Genomic DNA, 20770 nt, shown 5'->3' with positions numbered 1-20770 from the left:
ATTAAAGTTGATTTCCTTGCCCCATATATTTTGACAAATGCTTGTTTCTCAAATAATCCCGTCACTCTGATCCCCTCTGGAGGAAAAAGGAAATGAGAGCCCAGTGCAAAGGGGACCCTTTCCTTCGTGAGGAGAAACGTGGTACCTGCTCAGGATTTCCGATGACATATTTTACGAAAACAAATCTGGGTTTTACCAATGTGGGAAGCGGCGTGTGCAATGCCCACACGGTGGTTCTCACGCTGCTGGGATGCAGGCCAAGGGTGTGAACCGGTCAGATGAACTGGAGTCTGAGCCCCACAGCCTTGCGTGGGGGACGCCGGGCCTACTCGTGGAGGGGAGAGACTCATGGCTAGAGGGGATCAGGTGTCCCCCATGTTGGATTTAACAAGGCGGACCCATCTTTGGAAAGTAGTGGCACATTTTATTGGTATCACAACTATACGCTGATTATAAAACCACACAAAGTTGCAATATTGTGCAGGAAAGAATCATTTCTTAAGAAAATAATTTTTCAGCACTCAACAGACACAACCTTCAGTTGCTGTGCATGTATTTTCTGGCAAGACTCTGACTGTCCATGAACCCGGGGTCCACGGAGGCCACCTTGGCTGCGATGAAGGCATGGATGCAGTGCAGAACAGAGGTCAGGTCCTGGAACTCTAGCTCCTGTCGGAGAAAATCAGATCCAGTGTTTATTATTATTGTTGGAAGAGCATGTTGCAAAAATATTTAACAAAGTTTGAAGCTTCTGAACTCCAAGAAAGTCCCTCCAAAAAACAAAGAGTACACAAGAAAAACGTATGGTTTAAAGTAAAAAGCAGAGTAACATGATCCAAATTCGTTATAAACATAAATACCCTGGGTAGTTTTAATTACAACGCTGAGAATGTAACTTACTTATTTTCTTTCACCTAACGGGGGCTCATACTTCCTTTATTTTGCATCCTCATTGATCAGTGGTGGGTCTTTTTTTTTTTTTTTTAAAGATGGGGTTTCACCATGATGGCCAGGCTGGTCTTGAACTCCTGACCTCAGGTGATCCACCCACCTTGGCCTCCCAAAGTGCTAGGATTACAGGCGTGAGCCACTGCGCCCAGCCAGTGGTGGGTCTTGATGAAGTCACACCCAGTAATCCGCCGGACTCAGTCTTCCCTACCCACCCGGCACCTGTGGTGACTCTGTGACGGGGTCCTGTCGGCCGATCCCTATGCTGCATGAGTTGGCAGAGCTGGCCGTCGTCTTAGCCCTGTGTGCCTGGCTGTGTGGGTGTGTGTGGGTGTCATGCCAAGACTGCGCTTGTGAGGAACAGGGCATGCTGTGTGGTGCAGAACAGGCCCTGGGCATAGCACAGCGGCGAGCTGGGAGGGGCCTTGTTGACCCACTCTGTTCCCAGGGTTATGGGAGAACAGGAAAGGGTGCCCCAGGGAGAGAGTTTCCCGGGAAGATGGTTATTCCCCTCCGCTCACCAATAAAAATAATTAAAACAAACTCCTGGATCCTTACTTCCTCATGTTACAGAAACCAAATGTTACTTAAAAGCAAAAATGACACACAAAAGATTCATTTTCTCCCCACAAACTTCCTCACGTAAAGTCTCCAAGTCAAATCAACAAAAAAAGTCCACACTTAATCCCAAAGCTGACATCGAAGTTAAGAAACGGGTGGGCGCGGTGGCTCACACCTGTCATCATAGCACTTTGGGAGGCCAAGCAGGCAGATCATGAGGTCAAGAGATCGAGACCATCCTGGCCAACAGGGTGAAACCCCGTTTCTACTAAAAATACACAAATTAGCTGGGCATGGTGGTGTGTGCCTGTAGTCCCAGCTACTCGGGAGGCTGAGGAAGGAGAATCGCATAAACCAGGGAGGCAGGGGTTGCAGTGAGCCGAGATTATTGCTGCCACTGCACTCCAGCCTGGTGGCAGAGCAGAGACTCCATCTCAAAAACAAAAACAAAAAAAAACAAACAAAAAAAAGAAACTGTTTTTAGAAGTTATTCGGTGGCTGGGGAAAGTCATGTTCCTGCTTCTGAAGGTAAAATGTGAACCTCCACCATCCTGCCACCCTGTTGTGTTGGTAGAAAGGAAGCTCTAAGTTCATCTTTTACGGTTGTCTCTCTTCTTTGTTGGCATAGCAAAATTCAGTAAAAGGAAGAACAACAAAATCTTTTTAAGATGATTGTTAATTGATTGACATCCTACTTGCTAAATCTCACCAAAATTCTAGCATATTCTAAACTGCTGAGATGACACCAGAAAGATAAATCATTTTCAGGAAGAACAGCAACGCAAACTCCGGCCACAGGCCATGCTCCTTTAAGCATCTGGAAAGGCAGGAATCTTGGGTTTTCATTACATGGCAGATGAGGGGGTGGAGAACCCCGCCCCAGGCAGGAGTATGGGCCGTACATCACGAGGTGAAGCCCTCCCTCCCCAGTAACACCCATCTTAGCTTTTCTGAGCCGCTTTTTTTTATAACCCAAAGACGTGACATCTCAAAATTGACTTCCGACCTCTGACAGTATGAAGTCCCCTTAGTCTGTCCCTGGTCCTCTCTGCACCCCTTTCTTTTAGAAACTGCTCCTCTCTTGCAATGGGTTTAGGACCCAGGTGGAGCAGCCAGAGCCCAGTGGGAGCTTGGTACAGATGACAGGGAAAGGGAGGCTGAGATGCTTACTTTGGTGTGACCACCTGAAGCTTGTTCTGATATCACTAACACCAAGTGGAGAGAGAGCAAACCAGCCTGCCAGAAGAGGAATTTAACATGGAACACCCCACACAGGGACACACAAAGAACACTGAGGTACGTTGGGTCCCAGCAGGCTAGGAGCTGCCCCCCAATCTCCTTGTGACCCCAACCAAAAACAGTACCAAGAAGGAAGTTTATTGTGGTAAACACCTATGTTGAAAAAGATTTCAAACAAACCAAATAACTTTATGCCTTAAGAAACTAGATAAGAAGGTCAAACTAAGTCCAAAGTTAATAGAAAAATAAAAAAAGATTAGAGCAGAAATAAATGAAACAGAACATAAAAATAATAGCAAAACTCAATAAAACTGAGTTAGTTTTTGAAAAGATCAAGGATATTTAGCTAGACTAACATGGACTGGATGTTTGTTCACCCAAAGTTCATGTGTTGATGTCCTAAACTACAATAAAATCATATGTGGAGTAAGACCTTTAGGAGATAATTAGATTTATATAAGGGCATGAGGGTGGGGTCCCCTATTGGAATTAGAGTATTTATAAGTAGAGGAAAGGAGACCTGAGAGCTCACTCGCTCTGCATGTGAGGACAAAGGAAAAGGTGAGCATCTTCAAGACAGAAATAAATCCATCCTCAGGAACTGAATCTACCTGCACCTTGATCTTTGATTTCACAGCTTCCAAGAGTATAAGAAACAAATGTCTGTTGTTTACAGCTACAATGCATGGTATTTTTTTTTTTTTTTAATAGAAGTTCAAGCTCAATACAACTAAGACAAAAATAGAGAAAACTCAAAGTCAGAAATGAGAGAAGACATAAATGATACCACAGAAGTAAAAAAACAAAATAAGACTACTGGGAATGATTATACACCAATAAATTAGAGAACCTAGAAAAAAATGGATAAATTCCTAGAAACATATAACCTACCAGTCAATCATGAAGAAATTGACAATCTAAAGATACCACTAATTAGGAAGGAGAGTGAATCAGTAATCAAAAACATCCCAACAAAAGAAAAATGAGGAACAGATGGCTTCACTGGGGAATTCTACCACACATTTAAGGAAAAATTAACACTAATCTTTCTCAAGCTCTTTCAAAAATTGAAGAGGACAGAACACTTCCAAACCATCATGTAAGGCCACAATTACCCTTATAATAAAGCAATCAAAGGCACTACTAGTCAACTGAATTCAACAGCACATTAAAAGGATCATATACGAAGAGGGATATAGAGATAAAAATCACATGATTTTAAGACTCAGGAAAAACATTCAACAAAACTCAACAGTCTTTCATTATAAAAATACTAAAAAGTAAGAAGAGAATACAATTACCTGAATGCAACAAAGGCCCTATGTGAAAAGTCCATGACTAACATCAATTCCATTGTGAGAGGCTGAAGTCTTTTTTTCTAAGATTATGCCCAGTCTTGCCCCTTCTATTCAACACAGTGCTAGACATCCTAGCCACAGGAATTGCTCAAGAAAAGAAATAAAATATATCAAAATTGAGAAATGTAGACATAAAACGATCACTGTAGAAACATAATCTTTTATGTAGATAACCCTAAAGATTCCACTAAAAAGTTAGAACTAATAAACAAATTCAGCCAGCTTTCAGAAGACAAAATGTATATACAAAAAACAGTTGCATTTCTATGTATTATAACAGACAATCCAAAGTAGACATTAAGAAAAAAAAACCCACTTACAATAGCATCAAAACAAGTAAAATACTTAAGAATAAACTTAACCAAGGAGGCAAAAAGCCTTGTACACTGAAAACGACAATTCACTCTTGAAAAAAATTAGACACAATAGAAAAATATGTCACGTTAATGAATTATAAGTCTTAATATTGTTGAAATGTGTATACTACACAAAATGATCTACAGATTCAATGCAATCTCCATCAAAATCTCAATGGCATTTTTACCGACAGAAAAAAGAAATCCTAAAATTTATATAAAACCACAAAAAATCCTGAATAGCCAGGGCAATCTCGAGAAAGAATAAAGTTGGAGGCAACTCACTTCCTTACTCTAAAACATATTACAAAGCTACAGTAATAAACGGTGTGGTACTAAACACAGACACATAAACCAATGGAACAGAATAGAGAGCCCAGAAACATACTCAAACCTACGTGGTCAGGTGATTTTCCACAACAGGGCCAATGCTACACAGTGAGGAAAGGTCAGTCTCTTCAACAAATAGGGCTGTGAAAACTGGATATTCAGATGCAAATGAATAAAATTGGACCTCTATCTTGTACCATACAGAAAAATCAAGTCAAAATAAAGACTTAAACATAAGACCTGAAACTATAAAAATTTTAGAAGAAAACAGGGAAAAAGTTCATTACATTGATCTTGGCAATAATTTTCATGGATATGACACAACAACACAGACAAGAACAGCAAAAGTAGACATGTGGGATCACGAAAACTAAAAAGCTTCTGCACAACAGAAGAAACAATCAAAAGAGTGAAAATGCAACCTATGGCATGAGAGAAAATACTTAACCATATATCTAATCAGGGTTTAATGACTAATATATATAAATAACTCCTACAACTCAATAGCAAAAAACAACCTGATTTTCAAAATACTCAAGACTTGAATAGACATTTCTCTAAAAATGACATACAAGTGGCCATCAAACATGAAAAAGTGTTCCCGGCTGGGCGCGGTGGCTCAAGCCTGTAATACCAGCACTTTGGGAGGCCGAGGCGGGTGGATCACGAGGTCAAGAGATCGAGACCATCCTGGTCAACATGGTGAAACCCCGCCTCTACTAAAACTACAAAAAATTAGCTGGGCATGGTGGCGTGTGCCTGTAATCCCAGCTACTCAGGAGGCTGAGGCAGGAGAATTGCCCGAACCCAGGAGGCGGAGGTTGTGGTGAGCTGAGATCGCGCCATTGCACTCCAGCCTGGGTAACAAGAGCGAAACTCCGTCTCAAAAAAAAAAAAAGTGTTCCCATCACAAATCATTAGGGAAATGCAAATCAAAATCAGAGACACTACCTCACATCCATCAGGATGACTGCTGTGAAAACACATACATGTATAGAATATAACGTGTTCACAATGATGTGCAGAAGCTGCAACTCTTGCACACTGTTGGTAGAAAAAGGTAAATTGGTGCAGCCACTATGAACAGTATGGGGGTTTCTCCAAAAAATTAAAATGCAACCACGAGGTGATTCAGCAATCCCACTTCTAGGAATGCATCCAAGGAGACTGGAATCAGCGTCTCCAAGAGAGACCTGCACCCCACGTTCCAGACACCGCCACTCACAATAGCCAGGACATGGAAACAGCCGAAACGTCAGTCAGCAGGAAGCGATGGCTGAACGAAGCTGGAAGACAGGGCGATCAGTGAAATGAGCCAGCCACAGCAGGACAAGGTCTGCATTCTCTCACTCACACACGGAAGCTGAGACTGTCTCTCCGGAGGGAGAGAGCGGCGCGCAGCTGCCGGGCAGGAGCTGGGGGTGCGGGAGTTGGCGCTCCAGGCATGCGGTTCCCGTCGTGAGGGGCAGAAAAGCGGCGGGATCAGCGGCTCGGCAACGCCGGCGGGGCTGACGCCACCGAAGTCTTCGCCTGGATACTGAAGACAGCGAAGCGCACGTCACGTGCTTGCCACCACACACAAACAGGTTTGAAAACGGAAAGATGCATGGCCGCGCAGGTGACGGGGAACGCACGAACCCAGCAACGCTGAGGTGAAGAGTCAGAACCACCCGGGTGAAACGCTTTGCGGCGCTGGGCCGGGCCGGCTCCCGTTAGCTTACTTAGCCTCAGAGCAACACGTCAACGTTGAGGACACATTCGGCGCTTCACACAGGAAGCGGAGGCCACGGAAGCCGGAAGTCGGCTCGGGGTTGTGTGAGCGGAAGAGCTTCCGCCGGCTGTCAGACCCCACGGCCGACACGTCCGCCCAGAGACACTCACCATCCCTGAAAAAGCAGGTTTCATCTGCCGCAGAGGCCGGGTTTCTCTTCTCACGCGTCGCTCCAGCCCGACGCATGCGCAACCGGCGACGCCCCTCAGGTGGAAACAGGAGAAAGCGGCGCCTCGGGGAGCTCAGGCCGGGCCCTTCCACCTCCGCCGCGGAAACGCTGTCACTACAGATCATCGGGGGCTCAGGGGGCGGCTCCGCCACGGGACACCCGGTCCCTGAGTCCGCCCGCCCGGGGCTCTTCCACCTCCCCCATGGAAACGTTATCACTTTATAGAGATGACAGAGCCTCATCAGGGAGCGCTCTGCCGTGGCCGTCCGGCCCGGGGCTGTCCCGGCGGGAACCTGTCCACTTTGCAGACAAGACAGCGTCATCAGAGAGCTCAGGGGTCGGCTCCGCCATGGCCGTCGGGTCCGGGGCTCTCCCGGCGGGAAACTGTCCACTTTGAGGACGAGAGCGCGTCATCAGGGAGCTCAGGGAGCGGCTCCGCCATGGCCCTCCGGCCCGGGGCTCTTCCACCTCCCCCACACCCAACTCCTACCGCCCCATCACCTTCCTCTGCAATATAGTTGTCCTAATGCCCTAGATTTTTACAAAGTCTTTTAATACTTAATCGTGGCTGAAACAATGATTTTAAACATGTTCCACGTCTTGGCACAGTCTTCACCAGTTGAATGCGTTAACACCCTGAATTTTTCCTTAATTACGTAAAACTTTTAGGAAGCCATGAGGCTGTATCCTGTGCTGTCAAAATGTGAATGATGAGGTCACCCATCACTTGAGAAAACATTTTTTTCTTTCCCACCCTTTACGCAGGTGTGCCCTATCACCAGTGTGACACTTTCAATCAGCATATAAATGCGAATATTTCCCCATGTCCTCAATCAGTCTCCTCCAGTGGAAATCGCACCTCCTTCCACCTCCCATTTTCCGTCTCAGGGCACAAACTGCTGGATACTTGTCATAAAGCATCTTGAGATGACTGGCCCCTCCGATGAGCGGCCATGCTGGGTTCTCAGTTTTCCCAGTCATCACCAAAGGGCCCTATGGGAAAGGGGGCAAAGGCGAAGTCGACCAGCATTTACGAGAACCGCCTCCACTGGGCCACAGCAATCCAAACACAGGCTGCATGTCACACCTGGCCACTCCTCTGCCACTGGCGTCCCCATCAATTCAAAGGGTTGGCAATAGGGACTTGGCCTTCAAAGCAAGACTTGGAAGAGATGGCTGTTCAAGAAGTGAGGATGCTTTGTAGTTTGGCTTAGAAAAACCCCAAGAAGTATAGGATGGAATGCAACTATCTTGAGGACCAGCCACACCCGGACCTCAGTTCCCCATCTGCAGTGCTGCAGCGAGCCCAAGCCAGCGCCCCAGCACTTCCTTTTGCTTATACTATGAAGCTGGAGCCTTCACAAATGAAGACACACCGGGGAGCTCAGGTCGTGCTCCTTCCAACCACTGGTTCTGTGGGCAGGAGGGGGGTGTGCCTGTGACCTGGTTGTCCCGGGGGTGGAGGGGGCCTGATCTTTACTCATTGTTGTACCAGCTCCCACCACAGCCAGTTTCAAGCTCCCAATGGTTTCCTATAATGGCTGGAACCTTTTCTGAAAATACACCATGTGGATTTCTGGGTGGTGTGAACCAGATGCAGCACAGGAACACGCTGGGCCACTGTGTGCAGCTCAGAGGTGATGTCTCTGTCTGTGAAGCAGGGACCCCACCGAACCCCCCAGAGCTGCTGTGGTGATTAATGAGGTGGCCGATGAGAAGGGTGACGTTTCTGGTACAACATCAACACCCAACAGACATTGCCATCTTCACCAAACCACCTTTGTCAAATAAGGCATCTTTAGCCTCAAAGTTAAGGTAAAATGAAATAAAATTTAGGTGATATAATCCTCATTTTTCAAATGAGAAAATAGGGATTTAAATAACCTGTACAAGGTGACAAGGCCAATTTGTTGCAAACCTGGCACTTGAAGTTGGATCTGATCCTTAGCCCGATGGGACCTGCTGTTTCACTTACTGAGGATTTCAGAACCTTGACACTATGAGATCGCCGTATTATGAAACACCCAGTAATAAACTCATAAGCTTTATGGGGAGTAGTCCTGCAGAGACAGCATTTCCTGGGAGCCTGCTGGACAGGCAGAATCTGAGGCTCTACCTTGACCTACTGAGTTTACACTCACAGGGTCGCTAAACTGTGTGCTCCACCCTGACATGGAGCACAGCTGCTGGGGGAGGCCTACACAGGCCCAGCCTCACCCAGCCCAGGAGCTCAGGGGCAGAGGAGCCCTCATCCCAGCCCAGCAGCTCCAGGCAGAGGGGCCTGCATCCCAGCCCAGGAGCTCAGGGGCAGAGGGGCCCGCATGCCAGACCAGGAGGTCAGGGGCAGGAGGGGCCCGCATCCCAGCCCAGGAGCTCAGGGGGCAGAGGGGCCTGTATCCCAGCCCAGGAGCTCAGGGGCAGAGGGGCCTGCATCCCAGGCCAGCAGCTGAGGGGCACAGGAGCCTGCATCCCAGACAAGGGGTTGGCATCCCAGCTGAAAGGAGCAGAGGAGAGCAGAGGAGAGGCCTGCACCCCAAACCAGTCAGGAAGATAATGGTGCCAGGAGGACTGAGCAGAAGACGGCTTTGGTTGTAACTTGTCATTTTCATTGCACCTTGGAGGAATAAATGATTTTTACAGTAGGGCATAGTGGGGGTGGAGGAGGTTCCAGAAAAAGGCAGGAGTGTAGTGAGTTGCAAAGCCATGGAAGCCCTGTGGGGGTGTGCAGAGACGGTCAGAGAGGGGACTCTGCCAGTGCCACTCTACAGGGCCAGGACCTCCCAGCTGGCTGGGAGACACCCATCATGTCTGTGGGGTGAGGACGGCTGCCCAGCATGAGACAGGAGGGAAAGACGGAGTGCAGGGAGGGGCTGCAGGAGTCCAGGAGATGGTGAGGGCAGGTCAGTGAGGAGGAAAGGGCCACATGGGCTGGCAGAGAGGGTGGGGCTGGCGTTCTGGGAACAGCCAGGTCAGAGACGCCCCAGGGCAGTGGGATGCAGGCTGCCACGGTAGACAGTGTGAATGAGGCAGGATGGCGGAAACACACCCAGCTGCCTAGCCAGGCTGGACGCGCTGAGTCTGCAGATGAGAGCGAACTGCCCCGTTCACACCCTGTGCCTCCAATCTTGTTTGGAAGTTGCTGGGTCAAGCGCTTCTTTCTTCTACCCATTGAGGCTCACTGCGTTAGATTCTGCCTTCCTTGGCCGTGCTTTCCGTGACTGTTACAGGTGACTTCTTGGTTTACCTCCTGCGATTCTTCCCCTCGGCTCTTTCTTTGACTCGGCTGTTTAAACCACCTTTTCCCCTTCAGCAAGTAATGCAATTATAACTTCATAAATTTTATTTACACGAACACTCAGCATTATTATCTTGCCAGAAGGTTAAAAAGCACCTGACTTCTGCAAAGAACTCTGAATCTATCACTCTTGCCTCTTCTTGGGCCTCCAGAGACATATTTTAAAGATGAATGCCTGCTCTTTGGAACGCTGTTTTCACAAAGCGTAGTCCTTGCAATTTGCTGTAGCTCCGGAGTCAGGTGGACATATATTAAGAGAGGGAAAGCAAGGAAATTAAAAGAACTGTCGGCCTGCTTTCTTCTGCTTGTGTAAATGCTTTATTTGGAAATTTCCAAGTTCTGACAAAGAGAAATGACCGTATACTTGCTGCCCAAACAAGGTCAATTTCGTGAGGAGATGGTATCGCATTTTACTCATTCCAAACTGACACTGAGAGTAAAAGTGGCAATAAATATATGAAGGAATTGGGAAGACATTTTCAGATAACTTTGTCTTACAAATAATTAACAAAAACATGAAAGACAGGCACCAATTCAAGTCAATCATGTCCCTCTTCACTCAAAACACCATTTGCTTTCCTAAGGCTACTCATTATAGCTGGTTAGCTTTTCTGTCTTTTCTTTTTCTTTTCCAGTAATGACAGCTGAAAAAACTTCATATATCCTTTTTGGAAGCATGTTGGCATTTATACTTCTATTTTCTCATTTAAGAAAATACAGTTCCTGCAATCACTGTTCCCTTGCCATTATCAACGTTAATCATGCTTCTCTGAGCCAAAACCTCAGACTTCACTCAAGTCATCGGTGCCAGCAAAGGACTATGTGCTCATATTTCAAAGCACATGTGCAGAAACGGCATCCATCTGTCCTTGCTGGAAAAGTCTGTGATTTATAAATTGCCAAACCCCTGCTAGAAGCACCATAGAGATCAGTACAATGGATAATCATAAATCAATGGACAATCTGGCAGCTTTTCTAACACATCTGCACGGTATCAGGGCCAGCCGTGTTGCAGGGTGACCTCCTTCCAGACCTCCGTTCACACAGCGACACTTTCCCTCCTCCTTCAAAGGCTTGAAGTTAATTCAACCAAAGCCCCACAGGAGCTAACGTGGTTACGTCCAAGTTCTGCTTTCCAAAAAGAACCACCTTCTCCCTCTGCAGAGTCTGCTCCCTGCCCATTTTCTGAGGAATCACCACATATTAGAAAACTGTAATTATCCTAAGAGGCATCATGGGCGGGGGATGCCGTGTCTGAAACGCAGAAGGCATGAGGAGATGATAGCAAGGCCAAGAGACTGAGGCCATCTGATTTTCTAAATGGGCATACTTCTTTTGTTATTGTAAAATTTTAATTTAAAAACATTAAATTTTTAAACAGACATTTTAAGTTGTTACTCCCTCCAAAAAGCTTATGGGGACAGTCTCTTCCAAATAAAAAAGATAGGAAAACAAAGCAATGTGAATATGATTTGTTTGATGTGGTGACGTAAACCATGACTGTGATGTACCTGAAAGAAAAGTAAAACACCAGCCTCTCTCTAAGGTCACCCAGCAGATGGGTTCGAAGGCTGCATTTCTGTCTCAGAAACTGGAGTGTTGACCAGAGTTCTCCCAGTGTGAACGTCCATCTTACAATATTTTGCCAAACCCAATCACAAGCGAGTTATTTAAGCTCGTCGGACAGAACCTGAGTGCACCTCATGTGGTTTCTCCGTGTTCAATCCAGACCCTGGTTTGAAGTCGGGTAATTTGATACCTACAAATTTGTTCTTCTTGCTCAGTTTTGCTTTGGCTATGTGGACTCTTTTTTGGTTCCATATAAATTTTAGGTTTGTTTTTTCTAGTTCTGTGAACAATGATGATGGTATTTTGATGGGGATTGCACTGAATTTGTAGATTGCTTTTGGTGGTATGGTCATTTTCACAATACTAATCCTACCCATTCATAAGCACGGGATGTGTTTCCACTTTTCTGTGTCATCTGTGATTTCTTTCAGCAGTGTTTTGTAGTTTCCCTTGTAGAGACCTTTCCCCTCCTTGGTTAGCTATACTCCTAAGTATTTTAGTTTTTTGCAGCTGTTGTAAAAGGGATTGACTGAGTTCTTGATTTGATTCTCAGCTTGGTCGTTACTGGTGTATAGCAGTGCTACTCATTTGTATACATTGCTTTTGTGTTGTGAGACTTTACATGATTCATTTATCAGATCTAGGAGCTTTGAAAGAGTCCTTACGGTTTATATGTACAATAATATCATTTGCAAACAGCGATAGTTTGACTTCCTCTTTACAAATCTGGATGTCCTTGATTTCTTTCTCTTGTCTGATTGCTCTGGCTAGGACTTCAGTACTATGGTGAGTAGAAGTGGTAAGAGTGGGCATCCTTGTTTTGTTCCAGTCCTCTGAGAAAATGCTTTCAACTTCTCCCCATTCAGTATGATGTTGGCTGTGGGTTCCTCATAGATGGCGTTTATTACCTTATCTCCCTTCTATGCTAATTTTGCTGAGGGTTTTAATCATAAAGGATGCTGGATTTTGTCAAAGGCTTTTTCTGAGTCTATTGAGATGATAATATAGTTTTTGTTTTCAATTGTTTATGTGATGTACCACATTTATGGACTTGCATATGTTAAACCATCCCTGCATCCTCAGTGTGAAACCCACTTGGTTATGGTGTATTATCTTTTTGATATGCTGTTGGATTTGATGAGCTAGTATTTTCTTGAGGATTTCTGTATATATGTTCATCAGAGATATTGGTCTGTAGTTTTCTTTTTTTTTTCCCCGTCTTTTCCTGGTTTTGGTATTAGGGTGATACTGGTTTCGCACAATGATTTGGAGTGAATTCCTTCTTTCTCTATCTTTTTGGAATGGTTTCAGTAAAATTGTCACCCATTCTTCTTTGAAAGTCTGATAGAATTAAGGTGTGAATCCCCTTCCTCTATGACCTTGCACCTTTACAACAACATCAAGATTATAATAAGTTCTGTTTGTATTTCTCTCTTCCCCTAATTTCTGAATAGCCAATTCATCTTAATGTCTCAAAATTTACAGGGATAACTTTTACTCACTAGCAGAGAGACCTTTGGACATAGCAAATGTTTGATAAATATTTTCCAAATGTATGTAGAAAGGAAGGACACAACTTCACAGGAAGACAAGCTGAGAACTGGAATCAAAGGCCTGGGGATGAGACATTGCAGTGCATGGCCTGGGAACAGCTGGAGGGAAGCAGCAGCTGAGCAGGCCCCAGGCTGAGTTATGCCATGAAGCTGGAAACCCCGGTAGGGCATGAACTGCAGGCCTTCCTGGCACTTTGCCCAGGAGTGTTCATTGTTCCGAGCATGCAATGAGAGACTTTAAAGTTCTTGAGCACCATTGAGACAGCTGAGTATCTGGCAGACTTATCAAACATTGACTCCTTAAAGTAAGAAAATGATGACTTTACAGCCAGAGAGATGCCAGGCTGAGGCTGAGGTCACACACCATCAACCGAGCCACTGACAGCCCAAAAGTGGAATGCTGAGAGCATTCAAGGACACACAAAGATCCTCCAAAGTGTGCCTCAGACAAGGTCAAGAACTAGAATTCCAGTGGGTGGGACTCTCAGACCCACAAGCTTCATAAGGCTTGTCTTACTCAACTTAGCAATCAAGACCACCAAGCAAGTGGTCTTGAATAAAGTCAACAGATCCTGGTTCCAAGTCATTCCCAGAAGTTGTTTCCCACATTCCCCACCCCCCAGATAGCTGTGAAGTTATTACGACTAAGTCAATGGACTCAGCTCACAGCAGACGGTCTGGTTCACAGTATTCCAGTCTGGTACCAGTGGTTTCACTTCTTTTGGCCCAAAATTACATAGCATGTTTTTAAAATTGCAGCTGTTTCCTAGTGTTTGTAATTAGGACCTGTCTTTTCATTTGGGACCAATTTCTGTTAATTTCAAACTGAAACCTGAATGACAGTGAGTTCCCTTCCCTGAAGGGAAGAGACAGCTGCAGCTCAGGCCCACATGGGTGCTCTAGGGGATTAGAAAGGTTTTGAGAATGTTGTCCAGGACACAACATGGTCTCACAGAGCATCCCACACTGGAAGAACATTTTAGGGACCCTTGCTTTTGGAAAGGTAAGTAAAGAACTGGTCACTCTGCTTCCCCAAGATGATGGGAGCTTCTGAAACATATGAATGCAAGTCATAACTCCCTGGTGATACCCTGAGGGCAAGTCATAACTCCCTAGTGACACCCTGAGGACAAGTCACAACTCCCTGATGACAACCTAAGGAATGGTGCTCCTATCGACCTGACAGATTATGCCAGCCTTGGTCACACTTGAAAATGAATTGCTAAAATTATGGGACATTGCTCAGCAAAACAGTTCTCCTTTAAGGAGCACCCCATTGGAGACACCAGCTGGATTTATGGAGCTCTGTCTTGAAAATACCTATGTAAATGTGACTCAAGATGACCCCAAAACAAGAATGGCCACAATGAAAGTCTTTTGAAATTCTTAAATTAATATGTTTGCATGCACAATTTTAAAAAGCAAAGCAGGCTTTGGAACCAGACTAACTGAATGGGAGGCATACTTTCTGTCCCAGGTGAAATCTGACAATAAGAAATTTAAATTTTTGTTTTTCAGAGTTTCCCTTTAACTTCTCAAGAGACCCCTGTGAATGGTAAAACTGCCTGCTCCACCTTGCTGCACAAATTACAAAAGGAACTCCAGGCTTTCCCAGGATTTTCCCAGTTCCTTGGAGATGTAAATCTTATCATGTATTTGTGGTGGTCTCATTCAGGGAATCAGCTAGGCAGTATATCAGCTGAGATCAGATTTGAAACAGCATGGAGATTCTTTACACCACCAAGGAATTCCTCTCCTCAGAGGATGCATTTAGCTTAGGAGATAAATATTTATAAGAATTAATTTGAATTATTTGTTTAAACTATTTGTATTGTTTTTGACCGTTTAGGGGACCCATGTGTAATCCTTTCTGCTGAAGAAAACCAAAAGATTCCTCTAGAAAATACTGAGAATTGTTGAGCTGAAGAAGGTGAAAATGTCAGGGACATTGCCCCATCCTCGACTAGCCTGATGGCAGGACAGCAGTGTACAAAGACAGAGCTTCCCAGCCTCCTCTCCTCCCTTCCCACCTGAGGAGAGGCCCCTCACAACACCTGCTTATCTGCCCAGTGGCAGTGGCACCAGAGGCTCTAGGAGCAGATTTTACTCTTCCCATAAATTCACTCCCCACATTTTCCCACCTGTTGGAAGCCTGAAAATGCTCTATTCTTTGTTTAGTCACTATATAGGATTTGCCGTTCTTTGTGAAAATACTATGTGAGCACAGTCCCCAAGCAACTAACTGCCTCTCCCAGTTAGAGAAACTTCCAAGACCTCTTCCACACGATGGGTACAACACTCATTAATAACTCTCTGCTGTATTTTCTTCTTAATCAGACTTTTGTTGATAATGAAACTGTCAGAACTAAGAACACATGGAGGAAAGAAAAGCAATTGTATTTTCTTCCCTGCACTGTCCCCATGGACAGCTTTTGTTTTCCCGTTTTCCTGGCTGTTCCTTTTAACCTGGCCTTTGTGCGCAGACAGGCAGCTAAGTGAGACTGGAAGGTGTCCCCTGGCAGATACGGCCACATCCGGGCTGATGGAGCGGAACTTTCTTTCTCAAGCTGTCCTTGGAGGGGTCTGGATCTTGAAAGGGCAGACTTTTGCTTCATCTTTGGAGGCCCTGGTTAACGCCAGGAAGGGCTTCTTACGTTGGTCTCATGCATGTTTGTGCTCATTTTGAGTCATCTGTGCACATACCCCTTTGGTTTAAAATTTTGGTTTATATTTAGAATGTGATAGATATTTTTTGTTGTTTTATTTTTTAGCCTTGTTTCTTAAGCTAAATAAAACAATTTACTCAGGGACAAAGGAAACGTTTTATTAAGGCAAAGGCAAACAGCTTTACGTAATGGTTGCCCTAGACCTCTAATAAACAAGTACGTCCCACTTCTAAAACTCTTTATGTAAATTCCAAAAAGAAAAAAGAAAAACCAGGAATGTTTGTTAATTGCCCAGCTAATACCTTATAAAGCAATCTTTTTAAGTAACCTTAATTAAAGCTGTGTATTAAGCGTGTGTGTCTGTGTGTGCATGCATGTGTGTGTGCACATGTGCCTATGTGTGTGTGTGTGTGGGTGCACATGTGCCTGTGTGTGTGTGTGCGCGCACATGTGCCTGTGTGTGTGTGCGCACATGTGCCTGTGTGTGTGTGCACACACATGTGCTTCTGTGTGTGCGCGCGCACATGTGCCTGTGTGTGTGTGCACATATGTGCCTGTGTGTGTGCGCACGTGCACATGTGCCTCTGTGTGTGTGTGTGTGTGTGTGTGTGTGAGCACGCACATTTTGAGCCTTATGTTCTTTCTCTAAAAGCATCTTGGTGACAGAGGCCCTTTTCTTAAACCCCTGCTAACGAATGCACTCATTCTGTGTGTTTCTCCACTAGTTCACAGAATTTTTGCCAAAAATAATGTAAAACTTTATTAGCCTTTTGGAAAATAAGAGGTCCTCCAACTGTCTCCTCTAAGATCTGGCCTTCCATTTACTTCTTTCTGTTCCTTCTTTCTCCTGTTCCCTTCAGTACCACAGGAGAGGACCTAAAAAAATCTTCTAACAGCCCTAAGACCTCTCGAGGAAACCAGAATTGATTCCATAAAACTCCTCTGTTTTGGAAAGGAGCTCTTTTTCCTCATGGAGTCCCAGAGCTGTGGGTGGACAGCTTCTTCTCAGGTCTAAAGCTCTATTCCTTTTCATTAAATTCCTTAATTTTTAAATGTTGAGATACATACACAGGTCCATATATGTCATATGTTGTATCTGTCCACATGTACATGTCTATCCACCTTTGTATATTACCTCCCTGGCACCTGACGTGGTTGGGCCTGTGTCCCTGCCCAAATCTCACATGGAATTGTCAGCCCCAGTGCCGGAGGTGGGGCTGGTGGGAGGTGACTGTGTCATGGGTGGGTTCTCGTGGTCAGCACCATCCCCCTAGTGCTGTTCTCATGACAGAGTTCTCGCAAGATCTGGTTGTTTAAAAGCGTGTGGCATCCCGCCCTCCTCTGGCTCTGGCCGTGTAGCGTGCTGGCTCCCCCTTCGCCTTCCGCCATGAGTAAAAGTTTCCTAACGCCTCCCCATGAGCTGATGAGATGCCAGCATCATCCTTCCTGTACAGCATGCAGAAGCATAAGCTAAGTAAACCTCTTTTCCCTGTAAATTACCCAGTCTCATGTATTTCTTTAGAGCAATGCAAGAATAGACTAATACAGTATCAAACTAACTTAAAGATAAGTGGTGTTCATAAATTAAATAAGTAAACCTAAATATTTTCCAATTTCATCTAAATTTGAGTAAGAATTTTGGTAAATAAAACTAGTTTAATATTGTTTGTTTAATATAAACAACTATGTCTTTGGAGTTATCAGTAAATTATGCATGTATTTAAGCTTCTTGCTTTTATGATACCTGCATAACATACAGTAATATAAAAATTATTAATAGAAAATTCAACTTGACACAATGGCTGGATTTGTCTAATATCCCATGAAATTTTCTTAAAAATTAGAATGAATAAATAAATTAAATAGCTGTAAATGGAATAAAGTTTATAAATGAACTTTTAATAATAATTGTTTTATAACACGTTCACTTAAAAAGGCTTCTCAATTTTGGTAACCATACACTTAAAGCTTTGCTAGGCTAAATTAAATGATGATATTCATTAAACATATCATTCATTTCCAAATAGGATATAATACTAAGGCAGCAATGATTAAATATGAGTTTATGCTTATATGCTTTTGCCTTCTTATTTCCGAGAAACAAATGATATTTACATCTGTTAGTAAAAATGTCCCATTCCAAATTGAAACATTGTTCTGTTAGGAAGCCTATGTTTCTAAGATTATAAAATGCATATTCATAAATTGTTAGTACCTGAGTGACAGTTCAAAAAAATCGCTTGCTTCTTAGGTTTACACTATAAATTAAGGCTAGTAAGAGTTAAAATTCTGACTAATCTGCAGTAACAAAAATTAGAGATAAGAGGAGAAACAATTCTTTATACAGAATGTATAGGAAAAGTAAGATATATTTTTGGTAAGGAAGGTTTCAAGAAAGAGTTGGGGGTGAGATTTTCTTAAAGGAAAGTGGCTTTGCCTACTCTAAAGGTTATTCTAAGGTTGCATTAAATTGAAAGAATAAAAGAAGAAAGAAAAAGATAAACTGAAGGATATGCAAAGTTGAGAAAATCAAGACAATGAAAACATGTGTAAGAGGTTATAAAATATTTATGAAAATCTTATCGTGTATATCAAAGTTGACTGAGGTTGAATGGATTTGTTTATAAGTTTTTACTAAAATTTGCTTTAGCATTAATAATGTACCAATGCAAAGGTGATACTTGTTGGTCTGAGCAAGATTTTCATGTAGTATTAACAGGTGATAATGAAAGATTTTCCATTCAGCTTCAGAGTAGACTGCAAAAAGGGCCGGAGGGTAGAGTAACAGATTCTGTTGGCCTCACGCTTCCTTTGTGAAATCTGTTCATTGTTTGGAGAACTGCACGTCCTCTCTATCAAAGAGTAATGGTTTTTGCTTTCGAAACCTTTTGATTATCACTTGGATTAAATGAATCACTGTTACTTCTCAGTGACTTGAGTTCCTGTTTTGTTCAAGTGTGTTAAACCTGTTAGATATATGATATACGCTTTCCAAACTCAAATTTCAAATTCTTAAATTGTCTTTTCGACTTTAATTTTTGAAGACTAAGAGCTCTGGAAGCCCACATAGTGCCCCTGCAGGTCCAAGAAGGACATTTTATGCTTATGTGGTATGTAAAAGTCATAAGAGAAGCAATATCACATGAGAAGTGGTTTTTAACTTGTTATATTTGTTGGATATATTATAAATATGTGTACCAAAATTATATAAAATTTCTTCAAAAATCTGATATACCTAGGTATCTGTTATCAGTAATAATTCTGATTATGTTTAATTGTATGTCACTTAGAAATAAACAAATTTCTTTGTCAATTGAGTCTTTAACCATGGCTACTCTGTCTTTTGTCACCCACAGGCAATTAGTGTTTTACTATAACTTTTCTAGAAAAGCATAATCGACTACAGTAAAAACTTTGAATCTTACTCAAAAAAATTAATAAACAAAGGATCACAAGTACACTTAAATGAAGGTTTCTGATAAGTTTAGAGATCATACTATTAGACTAGTTAAAAACTTCCAGAGCTTTAAAACAATCACAAAACTGATGGGTTCATGAGGATTGCTAACCCAACATTAAACAGAACAGGAACTGATCACATAAGCTGAAACAGGACTGAAATAATTTGTATGACTTTTGTTGGAAACATTGCTGAATCGCATTTTGTTTACAGAGTAAAAAAGTCTTTTCTTGTTTTTCCTTTTAAGCTATTTATAGCTTAAAGCAATTGCGTAAACTATACTTTTGTGAGCAAACTTAAACATTTACCTTTCTCTCTACCTGATTCCTCTAGAATTCAGAAACTATTCATGAGTATTCTTATTTTATGGTGATGGAGTTATTTCCCCAGGTTTAACAAGAGTCGATTTTTTTAAATAATAGGACTTAATTGGAGGCTCTGGTAATTTTATCAAGGCTTTGATAATGAAATGGCATATTTTTAGATATAACCAGCCTGCTTTGAGGAATTGACGTTGACTCTATAAGACCAATGAAAAGTCCCTTGGAAAGACTGGTGTGGTAATTTGTTTACCAGGTTCCCTTACAAGATTTCTAACCTTGCAGTAAGTATAGTAAATGTCACTTTCAGACAGGCCTAGGAACCTCAAGGTACTCTGGGAGCTTGAAAAGGAAGAAATCCACCCAATTCACACAGAATCCTACCAGCACAGTCTGATGCAAATCCTTGGTTTGGCTTCCTAGCCTCAAGAGACTTTGGAGAGTCCCATCTGGAACTTCCTAAGAAAATATTCTGTCAGAACCAACTTAGAAGGAACCTATGTGGCCAATCATTATTCTTGCTGTACTTTATGCAAATAGCCAGGCCTAATATAATAAAACTAAAACTTATTTAAAAAATAAATTGGGCCTACTATGATCTAACTTTGGTAAAACTGGGGGGCTGTAGAGAGAAAATTTATGTTCCAGTTGCACACCTGTTACTAGATTCTAGGCTGACCATTGTTTTTGAATTTTCATTATTTGCCTACAATTTGGGCTGAATCCTGAATTATTTCCTGGGTCCAAGAAGCCTCTGAAGAAGAAACTAAATTTAATTTTTTTCATGAAGTTTTAGTTGACTTCCTACTGGAACACGTTCTCTTTTTTCATTCCAGACAACAAACTTTCTTGTTAATAAAATCCTTACATGCATTATATTTCTTCTCTTCAAATTATTAATGTTATGCATTTCTTACTGTTTTACATCTGAGAAAACTGAAATCATGGCATTCCAAAGAGTAGAGATGATTCAACAGTAACAGCAGCAATGAAAATTAGAGACTTGAGTGAGGGCTCATTTCTGCCACTCTGTGATACCATCCCAACTCAGCTACTGGACAGTACCACCACCCCAACTCAGCTACCGGACAGTACCACCACCCCAACTCAGCTACCGGACAGTGACGCCACCCCAACTCAGCTACCGGACAGTGACGCCACCCCAACTCAGCTAC

At 43.2% G+C, this 20770-nt stretch overlaps 1 protein-coding gene across 1 annotated transcript in view; it reads right to left on the bottom strand.

Annotated features, from left to right (window-relative positions):
• Positions 1-403: 403 nt before the first annotated feature.
• SNTG2 (syntrophin gamma 2) overlaps positions 404-20770 on the bottom strand; it is a 350315-nt gene continuing 329948 nt past the window's right edge. The window contains exon 17 of the mRNA XM_017514037.2: positions 404-669. Coding sequence (XP_017369526.1) covers positions 538-669 — 132 coding nt within the window. The 3' untranslated portion in view covers positions 404-537. The remainder of the gene's footprint in view (positions 670-20770) is intronic.

This window comes from Cebus imitator, unplaced genomic scaffold (genome assembly GCF_001604975.1).
Source record: "Cebus imitator isolate Cc_AM_T3 unplaced genomic scaffold, Cebus_imitator-1.0 Scaffold512, whole genome shotgun sequence".
Classification (NCBI taxonomy): domain Eukaryota; kingdom Metazoa; phylum Chordata; class Mammalia; order Primates; family Cebidae; genus Cebus; species Cebus imitator.
The sequence above is the reverse complement of the archived record's forward strand: the minus strand, read 5'-3'. Positions and strand labels throughout refer to the sequence as shown.